Source organism: Pipra filicauda, unplaced genomic scaffold, assembly GCF_003945595.2.
Source record: "Pipra filicauda isolate LSUMZ 115617 unplaced genomic scaffold, ASM394559v2 scaffold552_size545530_pilon, whole genome shotgun sequence".
Taxonomy (NCBI): domain Eukaryota; kingdom Metazoa; phylum Chordata; class Aves; order Passeriformes; family Pipridae; genus Pipra; species Pipra filicauda.
In genome coordinates, this window is record NW_024104701.1 from 317,062 (window position 1) to 339,956 (window position 22,895).

At 40.1% G+C, this 22,895-nt stretch overlaps 1 protein-coding gene across 5 annotated transcripts in view; it reads left to right on the top strand.

Annotated features, from left to right (window-relative positions):
• HLCS (holocarboxylase synthetase) overlaps positions 1-22,895 on the top strand; it is a 120,409-nt gene that overhangs the window by 32,378 nt on the left and 65,136 nt on the right. For all 5 annotated transcript variants that reach the window (XM_027730056.2, XM_039387310.1, XM_027730057.2 and 2 more), the window contains one exon: positions 5,526-5,797. In XM_027730056.2, the coding sequence (XP_027585857.1) occupies positions 5,526-5,797 (272 nt within the window). The remainder of the gene's footprint in view (positions 1-5,525; positions 5,798-22,895) is intronic.

Here is a 22,895-nt window from a genome sequence, read left to right on the forward strand (position 1 = left end):
TTAGTAAACTGAAACAGATTTCCAAGCTGTGCAGTATCTTGAGAGTGCACAGCAAGTATCAGTTCCTGAGAACATGAAATGGGAACGTGCCTCGGTTGTAGGACAGTAAAATCTTTATGAAGTTCTTTGGGCGATGGGGAAAGGAGGGAGTGGAGAACTGGGGGTTTCTCTGCTTCCCAAGATTTTTTTATACTGGCAACTAAAAACACCAGTCGTGAGAATAATGGCCCTCTGAATGGAGTAAGAGGCTCACAGCTTCTCCCCCTGAGCTGCTTCTCAGCTAAAACGTCTTCCTTGTAACAAAATATGCAAACCAAGTGAAAATATTATAAATAGTCTGAAGACGGATTAAAATCAACCAGTGGGACTGTGGAGGGAAACTCAATTTTTATCCATTTCCTTGGACAAGGACTGAACTTTGAAGTTAATTGTAGGCAGTTAATGTTAAAAGAGTTTTTTATATGTTTTCTGAGAATAAGTTCTAGTCCTTCACGTGTTTCAAAGCAGATTTTGAATGTGCTGTAAGTGAGTTTTGTGGTCAGAAGATCTATTTATTCTAGTTGTTTCAGTTGTTACAAAATCCATCTTCAAGCTTACACTTAAGTCTAGAAGAGGAATTATTCAGGGCTCAGGGTGTGAATGTATAGTTTGGCAACGTTATTACATATTGATGACATCTGAACAGCATTGAAACTATTATATCTATCTATAATATCTGTAATTTTGTGATATTAGATATGTAGTAATATCTAATATCTGTTCTTCATCTTCTTTCAGTTCCTCTGTGATCACCTAGAGATGATTTTCTTTCCTCCTCTGATCTATCAAGTTTTTGTGGTTTTTTTTTTCCCCATTCCTATAGTCTTTTCCTGAAGAGAAAGACACTGTACTGGGTCTCCCTTGCTTTTAAAACAAAATAATGCCTTTCAATGAATGATTGTAGTAAATTTAACACTTATAGAATGTTTTACAAAGCCTCAGTAAAGGGTTATATAGACATGTAGGGTTCAACATGAATGAGGATTGTATAGAACATCACATTTTTCCTGCATCTCCTGTACATTTGCAGGAAGGTTTTTTTGGTGATGTGAAATGTTTATTTACTTTTAGTGTTTTTCCATATTTTAATGTGGATTTAATTTTCCATGTGATTTAATCAGTCCATCAACTGGTAATATATGAACCAGTGCATCACCTGCAAACTTTTCTCAAGTACAATGAAGCAAAACTGGAGGTAATTCGTTGGAAATTATTACATTTTATGCCAAGGAAGGAGAAAAGTTGTTCAATTGTGTTCTAGATATGTACCCAGCAAGTGCATACTTGGCCTCACTTACTCAACAAGCACAGCTAAAGTGAAGTATTACCTTATAATCACAATATGGAGTCTTCAAGTAGAGCATGAGTAGTTAAAACTGTCTCCTTTTCCCTCCCAAGAAAGGGGAGAGCTGATGTCTAATGTTTGTTTTATGGCACTATATTTTTAGCTTTCATTTAGTTTTGCCTCCACGTTTTTAATGGAAACCAAATGAATTTAGGCTGTGCCTGAATTTTGTCTTAACAAAGAATTCCATTGATACAGAGTTTAAGACCCATCAGAGTTTGGTAGGAAAGAGCAGCTCCTAAACGTGCCCAGTGAGAGAGAACTTTGCATTTATCTTTATGTGGATCTGAACATACAGATAAAAATAAGAAAATACATCAAAATCCTATGTACACAAACAGATTGTAAGAATAAAGTCTTGGGTTTGGGCTTATTTTCCACCATTATAACTGGAATTTTGTGTGCTTGGTGCATAAGTCTCATTGTTTGATAGAGCCCAGGTGCAAATAAAATCTTCTCCATGAGGAGCTGTAATTTGGTGTTATTTTATACTACAACAGAGAAAGGTTCACAGGCAGCTGGGTTTTGTCTCCCATGTCTCCCTCTTTTCTCCTCCTTGTTCAATCTCAACCCTGAGTGAGGGAAAAGCGAAACTAATGATTATGAAATTAAAAAGAATTTTAAACAGCAAAAGAAAACTTCTGCTGCTCTGGAGCAGTTTCTTCACACACCTGACCAAGCTCTTAAAATCACAGCAAGCAGATGTTAAATCATAAACAAAATACAGCTTTTACTCTTCCTTCTTTATGTTACAATTACCACACTGACCAATTTGTGCTGGAGGAGCTGAGGGTGGGTAGTGGCTTAATTTTCTGTGTCTGTGAAGCTATTGAAACTACATTGTGCTTTTACCATTTAAAATAGGGGTAGAAACATTTTCTCATGGTGAATATTAAACTTCTGGTTGAATATTTTTAGCTGTGAGAAGCTGATTAACTCTCCTGTATCCAAGTTGTTTGGTTGACATGTCAAATTTCATTCTTGCTTTGAGAAAGAAGGGGAAAGTCTTTGCCTTTGGGAATGTACATGAAAAAAGTGTGGTTTGAAAAAAAACCCCAACTACAGTTTTATAGGAAATAATGGTCTTAACCTGAAGGAGGGCAGGGTTAGATGGGATATTGGGAAGAAATTCTTCCTTGGGAGGGTGGGGAGGCCCTGGCCCAGGTTGCCCAGAGAAGCTGTGGCTGCCCCTGAATCCCTGGAAGTGTCCAAGGCCAGGTTGGACGGGGCTTGGAGCAACCTGGGCTGGTGGAAGGTGTCCCTGCCCATGGCAGGGAGATGGAAAAAGATGATCTTTAAGGTCCCTTCCAACCCAAACCATTCCATGATTCTGTTATTCTGTGAAATTAAATTTGGCTTGACTTTAGTTCTCCCACCCCAAACTGATGAATAACAATTTCAGAAGGTATTTGTGCCACCCTAAAACAAGTGTAGTTATTGTATTTACAAAGATTGAAAGCGATGGGATGCATAACACAGATTTTATAGGATTGTGTGTGTGAGTAGCTGCACTCACTGTCAGTATTTGGACACAAAAGAGCTGCAGCTTCTTGGATTCCACGATCATGTAAAGCTTGTACTGCATCTTTCAGGGTTTAGATAATTCTGGATTTTCAGGGAAAGCAGTGGACAGGAATTTGGGTGTTTTCTTGCCTGCCTGGACACACCTGGGCTGGTCCCAGAAGGTTCCTGACCCAACACTTCTCGTTGGAGTGGCCACCAGAGGTTGCTGCAGAACGGCGGATGCCGTTTGGAGTAGGAGAGGTTTTGGAATTCCAGCTGAATCCTCAGTTTAAAAAAATCACACAGTTCAGGTTCTGACATGAATTTATTCCTTTTCAGTGGAGTTGAAGCAGAGGTTAACCCTGTTTCTTATATAAATTGATTTCATTGAGTAATAATGTACTCTTCTGTGTGCTATAACTGTGGGGACTACAACCCATCCGTGTTGTGAAGGAAGTTCTTACAGTAAAAATTAATTTTTCTGGTGTGTATTTGACCAGCACTTGAAACTTTGCTTTGTTGAAAATGTAAACCCCTATTTTCTTAACAATTTTTAAAAATCCCTGTCCTTGATTACGAATTCCTCGTGTTTGTATTTTTGCTCAGCTCAGTAAGCACGTGGACGTTGTGGGGAAAAAATTAGCTTGATAGTTATACACATATAACAATTCTTAAATGGTTCAGTACGTGTTAGAAGCAAGAAAATTAAATCAAGGAGTAAGCCTAAAAACTATGAGGAAAAATCACTTGAAAGTGATCACTTGAAAGAATATAGTAAAGTGTGTATATATATATATGTGTATATATATATATAAGTACAAATATGCCACACAATTTCAACCATATATGCAGTCATAAGTGGCATATTTGTACTAATGTAACATCACACATAAATAGATGCTCTTTTGCTCTTTTAAGAAATTATTTGCTCTTTTAAGAAATTATTTTCTGCTGAGAGAATTTCTGGATTTGAAAAACAGGCATTTTCTGATTAAGTGGTTTTTCCCTGACAAAAAACGAAAGCTGTAATTTTTCTAAATATGGGATATTACAGCCAATAAGTTGCTGTGTGTATGTGAAACAAGTAGGATAACGTGTGAAGAACTTGTCAGCAGTCTGTCAAAGCTCTGGTGTTACACTGAGGGAAGGAACAAGTGCTTCAGGCAAATCAAGTCAAAGGAATGCTCACAAAACCTTTAATTATTATCACATCATCATTTATGATGGATATGCAAAAAAAGGGAAGGGAAGAAAATATTTAAAGCATATTTTATTTAAAAAGTTGGAGTTCAGAGGGAGCTTTAGAAAACCAAGAAATGAGAAGTAGTTTCTCTATAATTACAGTTTAGTTACTGAGTCACTCTGAGGTTGTCCTGGGGCTTAGAAGTGATGGAATTTGGGAAGAGAACCTTCCTTTCTTTGTATCCTTCTCGACTACTTGTGCTGCAAAGCAACCCCTCTGCTGACACTCAGCACACAAAGAACATCACAGGAGCAGAAACAGTCCCTGTGAAATTTGAGAATATGCAGCTCCTGAGGGTGGAAAAATCCGTAGAAAGGTGTTAAGAGCAGGACTTGCTTCTCTCATTCCTTCCTCAGGTGTAACAGCGGGATGTGGAAAATCGGAGTCATTCCTTGGATAGATAACTGTTTGGAGGAAGTTTGCTCTTAGTTTGTGGTTTGTGGGTTTGAAAGAGTTGGGCTGGAGCTCTGAGGCATCTCATTCAGGGGCAGGAGAGCTCAGTTCTGTCCTCAGCGCTCACGGAGGGAATGCTCATATTCCGGTTCCCAGATACGACCCTAAATGGGAAGGAGGGGAATGTGTTTGCTTAGAACTTTTTTATTTAAAAGTCACAGGTTTTCCCCTTAAAATTCTGAGGGCAGAAATCCTTAGTGAATTATTTTCAGTGGAATTGAAACCATGGGTTTTTTTAATGGTTTCACTGATCACAGTAAAGGACAACTTTGACCCTAGGACAGCTCTCCGAAATTTAAGCTACAAGAAGTCCCAGCGTCTGTGTTTGTGGGCTCTTAAATTTACAGTTTCCAAAGACAGGGTAAACATTTCACATCAAATTTATCAAAGTAGAATTATTTATCTCCAGAAGGAGTTCTGTGAATGTGTGACAGTTGTTTCTGGGTTGCCACTACCAAGGTAATAATTGTAGTAAACCATCCATTAGCTGAAGGTGTGAGCCATTTGAGCAGATGTTCTGCTGAGGAGTCAGTAAATGCTTTTCTTACCTGCTGCTTTATCCTTCATATCCAGCTTTGGTGATGGACTGAAGGGCTTCTTCCAGCAAAGAATCTCAGCATACTGAAAAACCTGCATGATACAGATGAATGTGTGCACTCCAGGCTCCAGGAAAACCACTACAAACCCTCTTATAGGGAAAAATTAAGCTTAATTAACCTGCAAACGAGCATGATCTCAAACCTAGGAGGACAACACCAAGTAGTCAGACCAGGCTGGACTAGAACAAGCAGCAGAACTTGATCTTTGAAGCTGAAAGGGGGTTAATTTTCCTGTTTGGAAGTAGGAAACGATTGCTTGAATAAAAACGTTCTCGGAAAAATGTTTCTACGTCTCCACGTGGGGGGAAATCTGTATTTCTCACTTTGTTTCCCTCCCCCGCAGGAAATCCACCTTGCTTTCCTGAAGTGGCTGGAGGGAAATGTAGATGCTGAAGGATTAAGGGCGTCCAGCAAGGTGTCCCTTAAATTCGTGTCGTCCTGTGACTCCGAAGCGGAGGTGACTCCGTCTCTCATGCCGGTGGTCACGGAGATGGGAAGTTTCTCCTCGGAACATTTCAGCCTGAAGACGTATCAGCAGAACCTTCAAACCAAGAAGCTGGGCAAGATTCTGCTTTTCAGTGAGGTTACCACCAGCACAATGAACCTTCTGGATGGGTAAGAGAGAGATCTAGACCGTCCCAAATTGGCTTTGCCGTCAGGAATTCCCAGTTATGGTAACGCGCGACGTTCAGAAAGAAACTGGACGCAAAATGAAACCTTTGTGTTCACAAAATATTGATTTGTGATGTATAAAATACTGAGCCATAAAGGGTGGGAAGATCTGAGCATGACAACTTCGTGTTTGGGAGTGGAGTTTAATCTTTATTCTTCTTGCAAAGCATGAACATCACTGGGAAAGTTCGAGGTGATAAATAAGCACGTTTGGAAGTTTAAATGCATTTCCTGGCACAAGTTATTTTCTACTACAAGTTATTTTCTGGTGCAAGTTATTGTCTAAGCTAACTATTTGACAAAAGTAGTACCAAGGAGATTTTGTCCTTAATTTTAGCATTACTGTTTTCTCTCTTTTGCTGAAAATGTCACTAAAACTTCAGTGGTTCGTTTGGGTTTTTAAAACGTGGATTAGGGGATATGGAAGAAGTTCTTTCATCATCACACAGATGACCCTTGTGAATGAGTTGTGGGATACCTTTGAGAAGGTTGTTCTTTAGAGTTTAAATGGGATTAAGTGATATGAAAATCACAGCTACTAAATCTCAGGCTGGAGGCTGTGTACAAAGGCTGCACTGTTGTGTTTCATGGAACTCTGATGGAAAAACCTGTCTTTGGGAAGTTGTTGCTCTTCAGGACAGATTATTCCATGAGTGTTTCTACCTGTAACTTCTCCTGGCAGTTGCTTTTGAGTATCAATACATTGGCAGAAATTGCAGATGAATTTTACTGGTGAAAAATAATAACCCCGGGGATTTTGGGTTGGGTTTTTTTTTCTTTAATAGTATCATTGGTTAAATCACCTTGATTGTTATTTTAACTGATGAGTTAACCAGCAATAATGGCTTTAGTTCTCAGACTGAGAACCTGAACTGTGAGGCTGATATAAGTTGCAGAATATGCCTTCTTGCAAGTAATAAAGGTGTTTTGTAATATAGGCACACAACATCTGTGAAGGAGTTATAAGAGTATTTAATTAAATTAGTTTGTAGTCTTGCAGAAATTACAAATGATAATTTGTGCTAAAATACTGCAATTTAGAGGCACACATTAAATATTGTTGCTGTCAAATTCTACCAATCCCCTTCCCCTCATCTACATCCTCATCCTGCAGCTGGTTTTGCAGTGGCTTTTGGAGAGATACAGACAGGGCAGTTTTAAATATCAGCAGCTAAATAGGGCCACATCTGACCAATTTATGTGCAATTAATTACCAAGGAAAGCAAGAGAAGTGGTCCTGATTTTTCAGTGACTGCAGAACCTTTACTGTCACGTATTTAAAGGTTGCTTTTTCACATTAAGTTTTCCAAATATAACGAAGTGCTTGCAGATGTAGGTCTTCAAGATTTTCCCCATCATGGTGAGGCTTGAATAGTTGGTTTTCAGGTAAGTTGGAAACCAGAAGTCCTGGCTCTAAGTAGTTTATACTGGGAAGATGGTCCCAGGCAGATTATAATTGGAATTAGAATTATTAATTTATTAATAATTTATATTAAATTTATCTTACAGAAAGACCTTTGTTTTAATAAGTTAAGGTATTTGTCTTAAGTATTGTGGTCGATGTTATTGTAAATACTTGGTTGTCATGAATAATAGAATAATGGAATCCATGTGATTTGCAGGTCAGTGAAGACCCTTGAGTCTTAGATGATAATATTTCGTAAATATTTCATAAATACGAATATCTTAGATGAAAATATTTCACTAGAAATCGATGCAGAGACCTATTGGATAATTTTTATTCAGAAAAAAAAGTTGTCAGGTTTTTAAGGTACCTCCAGATAATTTTCATTAAAGCAAAAAGTGGTCAGGTTTTTAAGGTGCTTCCAAATGAACCCCTCTGAATTCGTTAGGATGTGTGCATGACACTTGTGTCTAACTGGCAGTTCTGAGTGAAAGGAAAACGTATTTCAGGAAAAAAAGATACTGTTTGCTTGAGTAAAAACTCAAGTTACCCGTCGATCCTTCGCAATTCCCCCCCAAAAATTGCAGCACTGCCTTTATGTAATCATATATTGCATGAGAGACTCTCAAATTTGGCCAAGTTTTGAGGGTTAAAAATATGATACAGAGACACCTCAAGAACTTAATGAATGTGATTTGTCATAAATTTAGCTAAGAAATTGCTTAGTAGACGATAAAAAAATTCGGCATTAAACGTGATAAAAAAAATTCGGTGGATTTTCCTTCCACCGACCGGGTGCCAAACTCCTGCCTCCCTTTCCACTCCCCCAAAAACCTTCGTGCTCCCCCCCCAAAAAAAAAAAAAAAAATGAAGAGATGGAAGGAGAAAAGGGGGCTGGAACTAATTTTATGGCTGAGCAACCTCACAGTAGAGAAACAGCCGGAGCCTAATAGGGGTCTTTGTCTGCGTTTCCACCCTGGCTGGTAACGTGCCAGTCAAAAGTCAAGCAGGAGAAACAGGTGGGAACTATTAGACCTGTCATAAAGTTTGAAAAATTGATTCTGGAGGCCCAGGGAATAGATTGGACTTGACAGTGTTGTCCTAAAGATTCTAAGGGAAAAAAATTCTGTCGTTTAATTTGGGAGCCCTTGATTGTTCATTAGCTCTCCAGATGGCAGGTCGGGGTGGTTTGAGTATTAACTGTACTATCCCTGGCCTGGATTTGGGTGTCCTGAGGTGACAACAAACTGGGAATTCACCTGGAGGTACCCCAAAAATTAAATGGCATCCGCTTCGTTGTCAATTAAAAATTTGTTTCAGTGTCATCTGGTTTTAAAGGCTCAATGTGGTGGCTTGAGACCCTCAGAAATCTAAATTTCCAAGTTCAAGCCCCCTTCCCACAATTTGCCCCGGTGTGAGGAGGGTTTTCAGACAAAACACAGCTACTCAGCACTGGGGGAAAGGGAAAATACAAGGTTTATTTACATACATGTACATATAGGTAACAACTTAGCTATCACTTCTACAATGAAATAATATATTTACAATAGATTAAATTTCTCTTTTTCCTTCAACAAGAGTCCAAGAAGAAAAAGAGAAAAGTCCTCTTGCCACTACATTAGATAAGTCTCTCCTTTTCTTCCACAAAGAGTCCAGGAGAAAAAGGAGAGGAAGTCTTTTTCGCTTTCAAGCTACAGTTCTTCCAAATTAAAAAAGATTAGAACCTTGGCATTTTTTTTTTTTCTTTGTAAGGAAATTCTTTCTGCAACTTTCAGAGCCCTTTTCTTCCCAGGTATTTATCCTAATGCCACCTGAGCAGGTTGATCTTGCCTCTCTCTGTGTCTCCTCTCCTCAGGGCACCCCTGGGATTGTGGATTTTAGGATGAAACCCTTGTTTTCGAGGCTGTGTCTGGTAAAGTGATACAAGAGTTCCATTGCACAGACATTCCACTCACAAGGCTGGAGATTAATACAGAAATATTTCTATTTCCAGTCTTTCTGCCCGCTCTAATTGGCTGGAATGGCTTCACAAGCATTTCATTAAAAAATAAATTCATTAGATATAAATTTCAGTTTTATTCTGTATCTTCTATCCCGTTTCAATATTTTAGTTGGCAGAAAATTTGATTTATACATGATTAAGCCAGCATGTGATATATTCTCTATGAAATGCTATTGTGGATCCCCTTTCCCCAATATTTAAGAAGGACAAAGTGCTGTTGTTAGGAAGAGTTTGACACAAAACCGGTGAATTTTAGTGGAAGTGAAATGTGGAATGAGGTTGCTTTCATAATTGCTGAATAGGATATTTAAATAAAATGTCAGCTTAGAATAAACAATTTCCAAACAGTTAAAATCTTTGAAAAAAAAAAAAAAAAGAAAATCCTTTACATCATCAGTGCCCTTTTACTTTTCTGGCTTCGTATTGTTGGACTTTGAAAAATTAAACTATGGCTCTAATTTTGGCAGGTGGGCATTAGGACTCATTTTATTTTAAAACTCTTGTTTTATTGAAATACAGATGCTGCTAATGCAGGTCTGGGTTAAGTAAAAATAGGGTATAATTGAAGGAGATTGGAATGGCACTCCAGAGGCAGAAGCAAACAAGCTGAGGTTGACAAACTCTGTTATGTGCTGGGTGATTTTTAATTTGTTTTTCAAATCCTTGTGATGTTTAATTCTGTGTAAACACTGGGCCCTGTGCTCAGTCATTCCGGGCACCTCGGTGATCTCCCTTATTTTCTGTTTAAACCCTATTTTTTAAAGAACAAATTTAAAATCATTCCTGGCTCTGAGAGTGGGGAGACCCTGGCACAGGTTGCCCAGAGAAGTTTTGGATGCCCCTGGATCCCTGGAAGTGTCCAAGGCCAGGTTGGAGCAACCTGGGCTAGTGGAAGGTGTCCCTGCCCATGGCAGGGGGATAGAAAATGATCTTTAAGGTCCCTTCCAACCCAAACCATTCCATGATTCTTTGATAATATTTGTATTTTAGCGTGGTCAGACCATCCAAGTACATTAATAGTCTGCTGAAATGAGTGTTTTAATTTTAACAGTTCGTATAAATTAACCCCTTACACCCTTCACCCTCAAGAATTCTGGTCAGGGAGCTGGAGAATTCCATGGTGTGCAGGAAGGATTCTTCCTTGATGGAAAGGTCCCTTTCTCTCAGGAAATAGGCACTGAATATTTAAAAAACAGGTGCTGACCAATGGGTCAGTTGCATTTGAACACTCTACATATTTTATACTTAATCTCTTCTACAGCCACATAACCCAAAATATTTTGTCTGTTTGGATAAAGAGTGCGGAGAGCCCTCGAAATATTTATATTGCCTTTAAAAGTTTAGATCCCTTGACTTTGTTTGTGTGTTAAACTTTAGGGTGGGAAGGAATGCTTTGCATGGTGAATGTCTAACCAAAACCCCAAAGTTAGCTACTGATGGCAGTAGACCTGCTCTTTAATCTTACTTTCCTTGGTATAAGATCATCTTCCTTCACTCTTTACATCGTTGGGGTCGCTAACTTTTAAACTTCCTATTTTTTTTTTTAATTTATAGGATTGAAAGGCTTTTTATCCTCAAAAGAAGAAAGTTAATGCATTGAACACCTACTTAGATGCTTTTTTTCCTTAAGGTTTTTTTTATATATTTGATATTTTGGCCCTTCCTTGGGTGCTAAAAATCAGCTCAAGTAGCAGAATGAGTTTGTTTCCCTCAAATGAAACCAAATTAATTTCAGCAGTAGCTTTTGCTAATTTAGTTTTAAACGTATAATATTTCACACTTCCCCCTTCCATTCACTTCTTGGTAGTGATTTGCATCCTCCAGCCTTGGAGAAAGCCGATAACAAAAGATCCCGCGGGAATTCCGCAGCCGAGAGTCCGTTCCCTTCCCCGCCCGTAGGACGGGAGGAATTCGAGAAGGTTTTTTGGCACTGCTTTGGTCCTGTGCCATTCCCAGCCCCTCCTCTGCCATCCCATTTTTCGTGACATGCTGCCTGAAGGGTTTCTCTGTTGGGATTTGTCGTCGCCTTTGAGTCGATTTTCCGGGCCTTTCTTCCCACCTGTCGCGAGCGGTTCCTGAGGGCTCCGAACAATCCCGTCCCTATTTTCCTGTCACGCACCTTGTGTGTGGGATTTTTCATGGCACTGAAGGCAAAATGTGCCCCTCTTTCTCTTCTTGTTCTGTAAAATCAGTAGATTTTCTTCCTCTCCATGAAAGTGGGCCCCCCACTCGCAGGGTTTCTGTCGGTGCAGAGGGAGGTTTGGCGTTCCCAGAGGGAATTGAGCCATAAAAAAAAAAAGGTACTCGTTTTGCAGAGCAATTAACCCATGTTGAACTCGTAGTATATTGTATTTCCCTGCTGCTGGAAGTTCCTGAATCCATGTCATCCTAGGAATACACACACACACAGCCTTGGAACTCTCCTCCTTGGTTAAATATGAGAGGAAGCCCTGGAAGGCTGCACAAGAGTTGAAGGATGGAAGTGGCAGGGATTCAGTAACACTTGGTTTGTTTTACATGGGGCTGTTTTCATGCTCGTGTTTTAAAACAGATTTTTTTGTATTAAAGTGAAAAAATTCAGCGCTGAAGTTACAAATCGTGGGTTTTTTTCAACAAGAGGATTAACTTGGAGTATGGAATATATGTAATAGAATACAATATGCCATAATGGATATAATATCTTGTTATATGTAATATATTGCAGCATATATATATATATATATATCTCAAATATGTATATGCAACATTAATATATAGAATATTAATTGTAGCATATTATGTGTGTATTGTTGCTGTTGGTTTGCTGACTCCATGGCTGTCAATTCTGGCTTTGAATTTTAATTTTATTTAGTAAAAAGAAGTGTTGCCTTAAGTTTAAACTGCCCAGAAGGACTTAGGGATTAATATTTGCACCTCGTTGAGAAAGATATCCTTGTGTCCATCACATAATCACCTCATTGTCCCCAACATGAGCTCAGATCACAAAATAGCCTTAAATAAAGTCATGTGCTTATAGTAATAAATTAAAAACCTCAAAGGCATAAATCAGTGTAGGACATGAGCCATGCCTTAAAAATGGGAGGGTACAACATAGAAAAACTAGGTTTGTTAATATTCATAGAATGGTTTGGATTGGAAAGGACCTTAAAGATCATCCAGTGCCACCCCCTGCCATGGGCAGGGACACCTTCCACCAGCCCAGGTTGCTCCAAGCCCCGTCCAACCTGGCCTTGGACACTTCCAGGGATCCAGGGGCAGCCACAGCTTCTCTGGGCAACCTGGGCCAGGGCCTCAGCACTGATAATGTGGTCAGATAAAACAACCTCCCCCACCCACCCTGTCCCTAATTAACTTTATTGAGCAACTCAGGGCTTGGACAAGTCGTGGATCTGCATTTCTCCCCCAACACCCTCGTGTTGTAATTGTTATGATCATCAGATTGATAAAGGAATAAATTGAAGGTGTTGCATTCAGATAAAACAGAATAATGGTTTGGTGTCCAAGTGGAGTCACTGTCACTGGGAGTTTCAGAGGTGTCTGGATGTGGCCCTTGGGGACATGGATTAGGGATGATTGTGGTGGTGCTGGGTGAGAGTGGCACTGGGTGATCCTGAAGGGCTCTCCCAGCCTTGGTGATCCTGACCTGGAGTGACAGCACAAGGGGGAATGGCCTTAAACTGCCAGAGGGCAGGGTTAGATGGGATATTGGGAAGAAGTTCTTCTCTGGGAGGGTTTGGAGGCCCTGGCCCAGGTTGCCCAGAGAAGCTGTGGCTGCCCCTGGATCCCTGGAAGTGTCCAAGGCCAGGTTGGACGGGGTTGGAGCAACCTGGGCTGGTGGAAGGTGTCCCTGCCCATGGCAGGGGGTGGGATGGGATGATCCTTAAGGTCTCTTCCAACCCAAACCATTCTGTGAAAGATCTCAACACTGAACCACAACTAAATGCAGTCACACAAAGTCTGAATGATTCCCTGGAGGTTTCAGTGTCTCGTTGTGACTACACAGGGAGAAGAGAATAATCAGATTTGTTAGAAGCTCAAAGTTTGCTTCCAGTTTCCATTTTGCACATCTCCATCTCTTTACCCTTGTTAGAAAAAAAAAAAAAAAAAAAGGAGGAGGTTGGATTTCCAGCAGTATGGAAGCTAAGTAGGAACTAGGAAACTTAAAGCATGGCTGCTTTGGGGGAGTTTAGACAGCACCTGTTCTCGTGTTCTTAAGAATAAATACACTGATTTTTGTTTGGTTTTATGCTGCCAGTCAGAAGATAGTGATTTAATTTCAGAACGATTCCCTGTGATTGTTCCCAGAGCCAAAAACTTTGCAGGCTTGTGTCTTTTCTAACTCTAAGCAGTAAACCAAGAAAATCCCACCGAATCTGAATTCTTGACCTAAATCCCACCGGCCTAATTTATTTTCACTTATAGTCCTAGTTAAAATATTTTAAGAATCTGTTTGTATTCAAACTAGGGCTTGCATTTATCACACCTCGTATCATTTAGCCTGAAATGTCATGGCCTGGAGAATGGTGTGTATAAAAAAAAAAGTGAGGTTCCCCCACTGCAGGTTTGTGATCCCCAGGATTGCCATAAAATCCTGAACCTCCTGTTGCTCTCCAAAGAATTTGCTGGCATTGTTCTTGTTGCTTAACTGTTAAACGTGGATGGACTTCCAAAGGGGTTTGGTTTTTTTTTGGTAAACTTGAACTGACACTATTTTTACTGATGGTATGATCTTATATATAAAAAAAAAAAAAACAACAACCCAAAACCCAGAAGTGTTTTAAAGGATTCTTTGCAAACACCAAGCTTTTATGGATGTTGCATTAAGGACTTGTGGGATCCAGCAATAAACTGTCCCCTGGATGTTTTTGGTTTGGTTTGTGTTCAAATGGATCATCAGGCTGTCCATCCACGGAGGAAGATGAAGAGGGATAATGAAGAGAAAACTGGAGGAGGAAAAAAAAAAGTGGGAAGGAGGAGGTGAGGAAAGAGGAAATAAAAACATGGCATTCAAGGGAAACAAATCTTTATTTAGCAAATACTCCAGGATTAAAGTAAAATAAGTATGTAAGGATGTAAGGAGATGGCAGTATTAATTGGGGAAAAATCTACACATTGTCAGAGTTCTGATCAAACCAATTAATGATCAGAAGCCCAAAACACCCTTGTTCAAATGGAAAATTGTCTGTGAAAGGTAATTTATTTAGTGTTTGGGTTTGATTTTTCTGAAGTTATAAAGGCTGGTAAGGCTTCCACTTAAGTACATGGTGATTCCAGCTCTAATTTTTCTGTTTTGGTTGAAAATTAGGGAGTATGAGGAAAGGGGAGCACTTTATTTTGCTGACACTAAATAATAACTTTGCTTGTGGTCGCAGCCGAATCTGCAGATGATGTATTCCCTCTCTGCTGGTTTATTTTTAGTCATCCTCTTTATATTTCCTACAGCCCTAATAATGTTTTGAACACTTCATCTGAATCCCACGAATTGCTTGTATTTCATGCTTTTAAAAATGCAGTACATTGCACTTTTTGTGGATAATTCACTAAATTAAGTGACAGTGGGAAAGCCTCAGAGTTCAGATGATCTTTAAGGTCCCTTCCAACCCAAACCATTCCACGATTCTCTGATTCTGGGATTTGTTAGCAAAAGATAACGTGTGTGTTTTATATGGATTATGGTACCAGATGTCAGAGATAAAAGAAATTGCTGGTGGCCACCTGCTTTAATGCACATTTCAGATCTTGTGTGGTAGCTGATGTCATGTAGAATTCACGTGATGGGGAGTAATTTAAAGTTAGCAGACCATGGCAGGTTAGGACTCGTGGAATGTTTAATATTTTCCATCACAGTTTATCCATCTGTTTGAAAAGGGGAGAAGTGAAATAAATCACCTTTTGCCGAGGTTTTTTGAAAAGCAGCTGGCATTTTTGCTCAGGGGAATATGTTGTGGGAGGTTATTTCGCTGCATCCCGTGGTCCTGAGGGGGTTTTTTTTGAAACCTCCTGATGGAGCAAGATGAGGAATTATTTTAAAAAAGCAAATGTGGCCTTCACAGCACTATAAATGATATCATAAAAATGGCCTTAATTTAATCTGGTAATTTATCTAAGTACTTAAAGCTTTAGGTACATAAAACACGTTAAAATCTTGCAGGCAAATTTATTCTTTTCTTAATCTCTGTTATAGACGAGTTTTGCCAATTAATATTTATCTTTTGGGGACAATAAAAAGAAGATTTCTGCTTATATTATGTTAATTTCTCTTACCAGTATTTTCCCCCACACATTCCCAGTGTTTTGCTGCTATCAGTAATTTTTATTTCCTTTTTTTTTTGTTTGTTTTCGTGGTTGAGATGGAGAGATGGATCAAGTGTAACTTAATGTTGTTACAGTTTAATTTATTAACATCAATTATTAAAACTAGAAATCGCAGAACTTACGTCTTTCTTTAAAAAAAAAATAATTTCTTGTTAAAATAATTCTGATAGTTGCTGGCTTATAAGAAAAAAAATTAGGAGAAATCAATCATGTTTCATTTAGAAACTCAGATCTTGACCTGCTCTATGCTAGGAAAAAACCCTTTTACACAGCTGTGGGTTCCAGAAATATCAATTTATGGGGAGGTTTTTTCTTATGCAGAAATAGGAGGAGATGAGAAGAGATGGACATAAATGTCTTTTTGGGACATCTGCAAGAATAGCTGTAACTATAGAATAACTGTAAACTTAATCTTAATTAACTCCCCAGAAAACTCAACCTGGAATTCTGTGGAAACCAGAGTAAAGGGAACAGAGAAACCTTTCACTGTGAAGATTTTTAGTGCAAGACAGACAGATTTTTGGGAGAAGGATGGGAGGAAAAGGGAGATACATATAAACTGGGAGTAAAATCGGAGTTTCCTTCGTTGTGAAGGTCAGTCAATAAGCAGGTGCTGTTCCATATTGGATGTGTTATCCAATAATTCAGTCTGGGAGAATGTCTGCAGGTCAGCAGTGGCTCCTTGCTGAAGGTGAGTTGCTGTTCCAGGCTCCTCTGGTTTTTATTCCAACGTGGTCTGGGCACAGAATGTGTGGTTGGAGTTTTTGGAAGTGATAATTGGAATATCGGGATCCTACCAGATAGAACCTGGTTTTTTGTCTAACGTGGTATTTGGAGGTTCCAGCACTCAGTGCTCATCAGAACAGATCAAATTCTTCACTGATGGTTTATATTCCACCACTGACTGGGGAACAACTGGGTAGAAACTGTAGCCCTTTTACCTGTGAGGAAAGAGGGAATGTTCTCCAGTTGGCTGGAGCTGTAACACAGGGTGTTGATGACAACAGAATTATACTGGTTTAGAGGGAAAATGGTAATTTGCTGCGAGGCCTTGGCTTAACAAGCTGGTGTGCCAACAGGAGGGGTTAAGGAGGGTGAAAATGTTCTTATTTTGATGTTTTGCCAAGCTAAGCAGTGAAACACTGCGAGCATGAACCAAGTGGAATGGAATGCTTTCCACTTGGAGCTGAAACCCCCGATCCCGGGGAGTGAGTGACAATTCCTAAGTGGTGGAGCAGGAGCAGGAGATAAGTACCTTCCTTCCTTCCTTCCCTGCTTCCCCTCCCAGTGAGGAATAAAAAAAAAACCCCAACAACCTGCTGAGCAAAAAGCTCGAAGTGCTGAGGTGTTTATTTTAACACTGGGAAACGCTTCTGGCTTCCAATATTTGCCTGCTTATAGATCATATCTGTTACACCAGATGTGCCACATACAAATTAGACATGGCTCATAAAGTGTGGTAACCTTAGATTTTTTCAAGAGTTTTGGATGTAAATTTTCCTTTTATTTAGCTGTTCTCTCGCTCACGTCGGGGAGGTTTTTCTAGCAGTGGAGCTTTTGAATTAAAATCCTCTGCAGAATTTTTCCCTGCATTTTAAACACACTTTATTCAGTTCTTTACAAAAATACCTCTAGGTGGTGTTAAAAAAAAAAAGAAATGTAGAAATGGAAGTTGGGTTTACTGGATCCAGAACCAGGTTCTTTTAATTTCTTGGCTATATTTGCAGCTGCATTTATCTGATATCTACCAAAAACTTTTTGGAAATAGGGAAAGTTTGGTTTTTTGGTTTTTTTTAACACTGATGGTAACTATACAAGGAAAGCCTAAGCTAAATTTGAATTACAAAGTATTAGCTCAGAGATGACTAAAATATAAAAAAAACCAACACCGAGAGTCCAACTGTGCTCTAATTTCTTCTTCATTTTCCCTTGTACCGTGAGATGATCCAGATGAGTTTTTTTATGTGTGTTTTTATCTGTCCTCTGTATCTGCTGGATGCTGGCATGGCAGACTTCACATATTCAGCTGGGGGAAGAGAAAATTGGGAGGTTTTTTTACAGCAGTGCTCCAGGCACCCTGCTGTGGACTTCCCAGAGGAGATGCCAGGCAGCTTTGTGGGCCATCCTGCTGGGAATGCTCGGCCATCCTGGCTGGATGTAGAGCCAGGGGGATGTCACAGCCAGCACCAGTGCTGGGTGACACAAAGGAGCTGCTCCTCAGCAAACCAGGGTGGTTTATTCCTGTATTTAACCCAACCATTAAACACCAAATTCTAAAAACATCAACTTATGAATGTCTGTCCAAACACCAACCACGTAACTATTAAAAAAAACTTGATTAAGGTTGTGTATCACGAACTGCCCTTTAATTTTTTTTTTTAAAAAATCACAGACTGATAGTTTTGTTTTGAGTTTATCATGCTGCTCCAGTATTTCTGAAGGTCTTTTTTTATCCTGTGATATTAATGTCACCGAGGGAACACGCTGCAAGGCACGACTCTTTGCCTCCTCTGTGTTTTCAGTTTTATGTGTCCTGGTAAATCTGAGGTGCTTCGTTCTGCTTTTCAGGTTTCAAACTGCATTAACCATCTCTCCATCCCAGTGGCTCACACCCACCTCGTTACAAGAAGGGCAGGAATCTGATCCCTAGATGTGGTTTTCCCTAAGTAGGTGATTATTGGTGTGTGTGCCATTTGTGCCTGGATTTCTGCACCATATTTCAGGGGGTATTTAGGTCTTCCTTGCATTACTTACATTTACATGTAGGGTTTTGTTGGGTTGTTTGTTTTTTTTCTGTGTGAAAAAAACGTTCTGGAGGGTGGTTTTGATACACTGATATTCGTGTTACTGGCATGTTGTGGTGTCTGCATTATTTGCCAGTGACCTGAGTTGGGTTTGCTTTCAGAAAATGTGAGGGAGTTTTATGTCCTCCCTGGTTTTACCTGTGGCTGTTTTCAAGCCCCAGCTGCGTGGCAGATGCTCACACCGAGCTTTTGTGCTTCAAGCAGAATTAAGAAATTCTCAGGGTACCTCCTTTGCTTCTGCTACAGATTTTTTCTCCTCCAGATTCAGCCAATCCATAATTGTTGCAGCCTTTGGTCAAAATTCTCCTGACTAGAACCTGTTTCCCTCCTTAAATTTCCCCTCTTCTCTGTGCTGCTGCTCTTCTGCCAGGCCACAGTTGGTGAGTACAGTGGGAAAGGAATTCTCTTCTGCTTCTTCATCTCTATCAACTCCAAATTCTACCACTACCTGCAAGAAATTCTGGTGTGTTTGTGTTTTGTTTTGCTCTTCCCTGTGTTTATTATTATTGTTTTTACAATCCTTTATTATTTTGATTATTCAGCAGTCCAGACTATGGTTTTTTGGTCTTCTAAAGCTTGTGTAAATAAATGGCACAAGTGATCTGGTCCTCTAAAAACAGCAGCCCTTGTCCTGGCCTTCTTGGCTTTGAATTTTTTTTGGTTTGCTTCTGAAATTAGACCTTCCTTGCCTTACCCTCCCCTCTTCTTTTTTCCCCCCATCTCTCTGCATATCATAATTTAAAACCCTCTTTTTAAGGTGGTACCACATTTCTGCATGGAAATGGGCTGATAAATTAAGGCCAGAAATAGCACTGGCCATAAAGTCCTTGGTATAATATTTTCCCTGCAATATCCCTGCTGCTGCTTCCAGACTGATTTGCTGGTGTTTTCACTCGAATATTGAACCCCATAACTTTTTGTGGAGTCTCTGTGTGGTTTTAAGGATTCTCATAAAGTAGAACTCGGTGCAGGAGGGGGGGCTTTAAATTTGCCTGTCATATTTATGCCATTTCCCAACTTTATTTCCTTCAATGTACAATTGTTTTCAGCAGGCTTTAAGTACTCAAATCAAAACGACAAACTTTAACTGAAAGTATAATTTGACCTTCCCTAATGTGGGAATTTAACAGTCCTGCTTGGGTTTTTCTGGAGCAATTTCTTATTTTTTTGTCCACGTCGTAAATTCGCTTCCAGACTAAAAACCAACAGCCCTTTGAATGCATTTATTTTCATTTTCTAGATGTTGTATTTTTAACAGGTACAACTGGCAGAAGAATTTTGGTTTAGGATATGCTCAGGTGCTCTTGGATATGTGAAATGTATTTGTAGTTGAGAGATTTAAAAACTTAAGCATGTCAAGAGTTCTGAAAGGAAGCATCTACCTCTAGCCTTTTATAGGATAAAATTTAATATTTGAAGTAGTTTTGTAATATTTTAAGGCATCTCTTTCACACATTTATAGGACTAAGTTGATAAAAAAGTTTGCAATCTGATTTCTTTAGTTTGAGATTTGAGCAGCTTTAGTCCTTTCCTTGGAAATGAGCTCAAATACTTTTTAAAGGTCACCCCCAGCCTTTTTTAACATTCAACTCTTATGCTGTGTGCTTTCAAACACAAATTACAACTTTCCAGTAAAATTGCATTCTAACATATCCAAGAATAATCAAATGTACTTTGTTCCTCATCCTTTAGCTCCCATGACTCTGTGCATCACTGGTTCAACCAGGGAGGCAAAAATTGAAATTTTGTTGTGGGAGCCCTCTCTTGTTGTATTGACAGAACACAATTCAATAAATTACAAAATAACATTTTATTTCAACACTTAGGAGGACTTGAATTGTTAGGCTTTGTTTCCAAAATTAACTAAAATAGAACTAAAATGAATTTTGCTTCTTCTGTCAGATGAGCTGCCTTCTCTGTGGGAGATTTTATGTTATATGTTATAGGATGTTGAATAAAAGTTGCAAAATAAGCCCCAGCATAAATGTCTGTGGTTAAAAAAAGTAATTTCTTGGATGGTGTCATGTCACAGAGAGAGGATGGAGTTGGAAAGGCAGAGGAACATCCTTTTACATTTGAATGCAGTGGTCAGGAAGCATCTTGAAGTTGTATTTCTGTTGTGATGCTGCACATGTAGAAGAGGAATTCTGTAAGTAACAAACATGGTCCCTGTGGAAACAAGAAGTTTATGTGAATGTGAAGGGAATAACTCTGCAGAAGATGGTGAAAATTGGGTTATATTGAATTTTTCTTAGTAGGACACAGTGTGATCTGTACTTTGTAGACCTGCAGTTCTGTGGATTCAGGATTTAAAGCAGGTAATTTTTGATTTGTAATGTAGGAATTTTGATTAGTTGCCTTAAGTGGCTGCCAAAAGATCATGGCACTGTTGACAGAAATGGAATATTTGTGTTGAAAGCCTTGAAAGCTTAGCCAGGAATACAAATCACACCCTTTGACCCTCTCCCCTCCTAATTGAAGTGGGTTTTCTGGTAACAGTTTCTAATTTAATTCCACACCGTGTCACACAAAACTGCTGCTGCTGGGGCTGTTCCTGCAGTCCCTCTGCCTGCTTATGCATGCAGCAATAAATAAAACTTTCCTAAGGTATCCTGTATGTGTCTTTGGCCATTCCAAGTATCTTTTTGAAATGTAGAACGTGGGTGGGTCTGGTTTCATCAGCATTAAAATTCTGGTCAGAAATTATCCCCTAAATCCCTGGTGAGTCAAGTCAGGCAAGACAACACCGTGGACATTCTGGTGAGGGGAAGGGTGACAGGTCTTCCATCGTGAAATGGTGCCTGAAATGTTTCTACTTTATTATAACATCCCCTGAAATGTGCCCAAATAGCAGCATTGCCTGGAATTAGGAATACAGTCAGCAGCTACTGTGCTTTCAGCTTTCAGCTCCACTTGGACACATCCCTGCGCGTTGGAAAACCGCTGCGTGAAAGGGATGTCTCTGGAGGCCCCAAATTTCGGAGCCCGCCGTTTGGGAAGGGTTGCCATTCCTTGTGTTTGTGTTACAGCTTCTGCCAAAGTCCTCCTGACGGAATTGTGGAAGTATGAAGTGCCTAAACAGAGACCCTGGGAGGGAATTCCTCCGAGGAAGCCACGTTTCCTTGCTGTGGTTTGGTGACCGCTCGCACCGCGGCGGGGAAGCGCCGGCTCACGTGGGTGGCTCGGCAGTTTGTTTTGGTAGGGTTGCAATGTTTCCTTTTCAGGCACTGCCAATCCTGATGGACAATTTAAAGGTTGATGTGTGGGACAATCTAAAGGTTGATGTTTGAGACAGTTTAAAGTTTGATGTGTGACAGCTCCTGCTTGTTTGCTGTGACGTGACCAGCGCGTGTCCCTTTTTAGGAGGGAACGTCGCAGGTGAGGGCCACCACTTTGAAGCACTTCCCAGTGGGAAAAATCTGTGGATTGCCAAGGAAACCACCTGTCTGGTTCTCTGGGAAAGCTCAGCTAACCGAACAGAAAACTCTTTTAAGTGTCAGACACAGCCAACGTACCTTTTTTGTGGGTACATACGTAGAACTGACGCTTTTGAAATGATGTCTGAGAGGAGCTAATCCAGAGAAATTCAGCTGCCCTGGGATAGGAGGAGGTCAGACATTTCTAGAGGCAAAATGAACAGCTGGGGTAAGGAGTTAAAACTCTGGTTTCGTGATCTTAAATGAGATGTGCTTCTCAGGAGAAGCTGGTTTCTGTTGGGGAGATGTTGTGGCCACTTGCTGACCTTTCCCCCGTGGAGATTTCGTGGGCTGTCATTTCAGTTCAGTTGTTTGAACAGCTCACCTTGATTGGCAAAGCTTGGATTCGGTGATCTTGGAGGTCTTTTCCAGCCTTAGTGATTCTATTCTGTCTTTGCCTGAGCTTCTGAACACGTCAGGATACCTGGCTGGGAGTCCAGCTGATCAGCTGTGGGGACTTTCACCCCTTGGTTTCAGTCAGACTCAGCAAGAGTTACATTTTCAGCTGATGGGAAGGAACTCGGTTGTCTTGTTCTCAGATGAGTTTGTCCAGGGAAATTTGAACCAGAACTTGAACAGACATTGAGTTAATGTGAGAGTGAAGGACTCTGTGTTCCATAGGCTCAGGACTGTATGTGTATGTTGTGTATGTGGGCCAAAGCCTGAGGATATTTCCCTTTTCTCCAGCAACCACAAATGTCTGTGGTTGTTCAAGCACCACAGTTTTAGCTGCCCTTTGTATCTCCCATGTTTGTGAGTTGGTGCAAAGGTTTGTATATTGGAGAAGAAAAGGTGGAGTGGACACCTCACAGCACCTTCCAGTACCTGCAGGGGCTGCAAGGGATCCAGAGAGGAACTTTTCATCAGGAACTGTAATGACAGGACAAGGGGGAATGGGTTCAAACTGAGAGGAGGGTTAGATTGGGTATTAGGATGAAATTCTCCCCTGTGAGGGTGGGGAGGCCCTGGCCCAGGTTGTCCAGAGAAGCTGTGGCTGTCCCTGGATCACTGGAAGTGTCCAAGGCCAGGTTGGACGGGG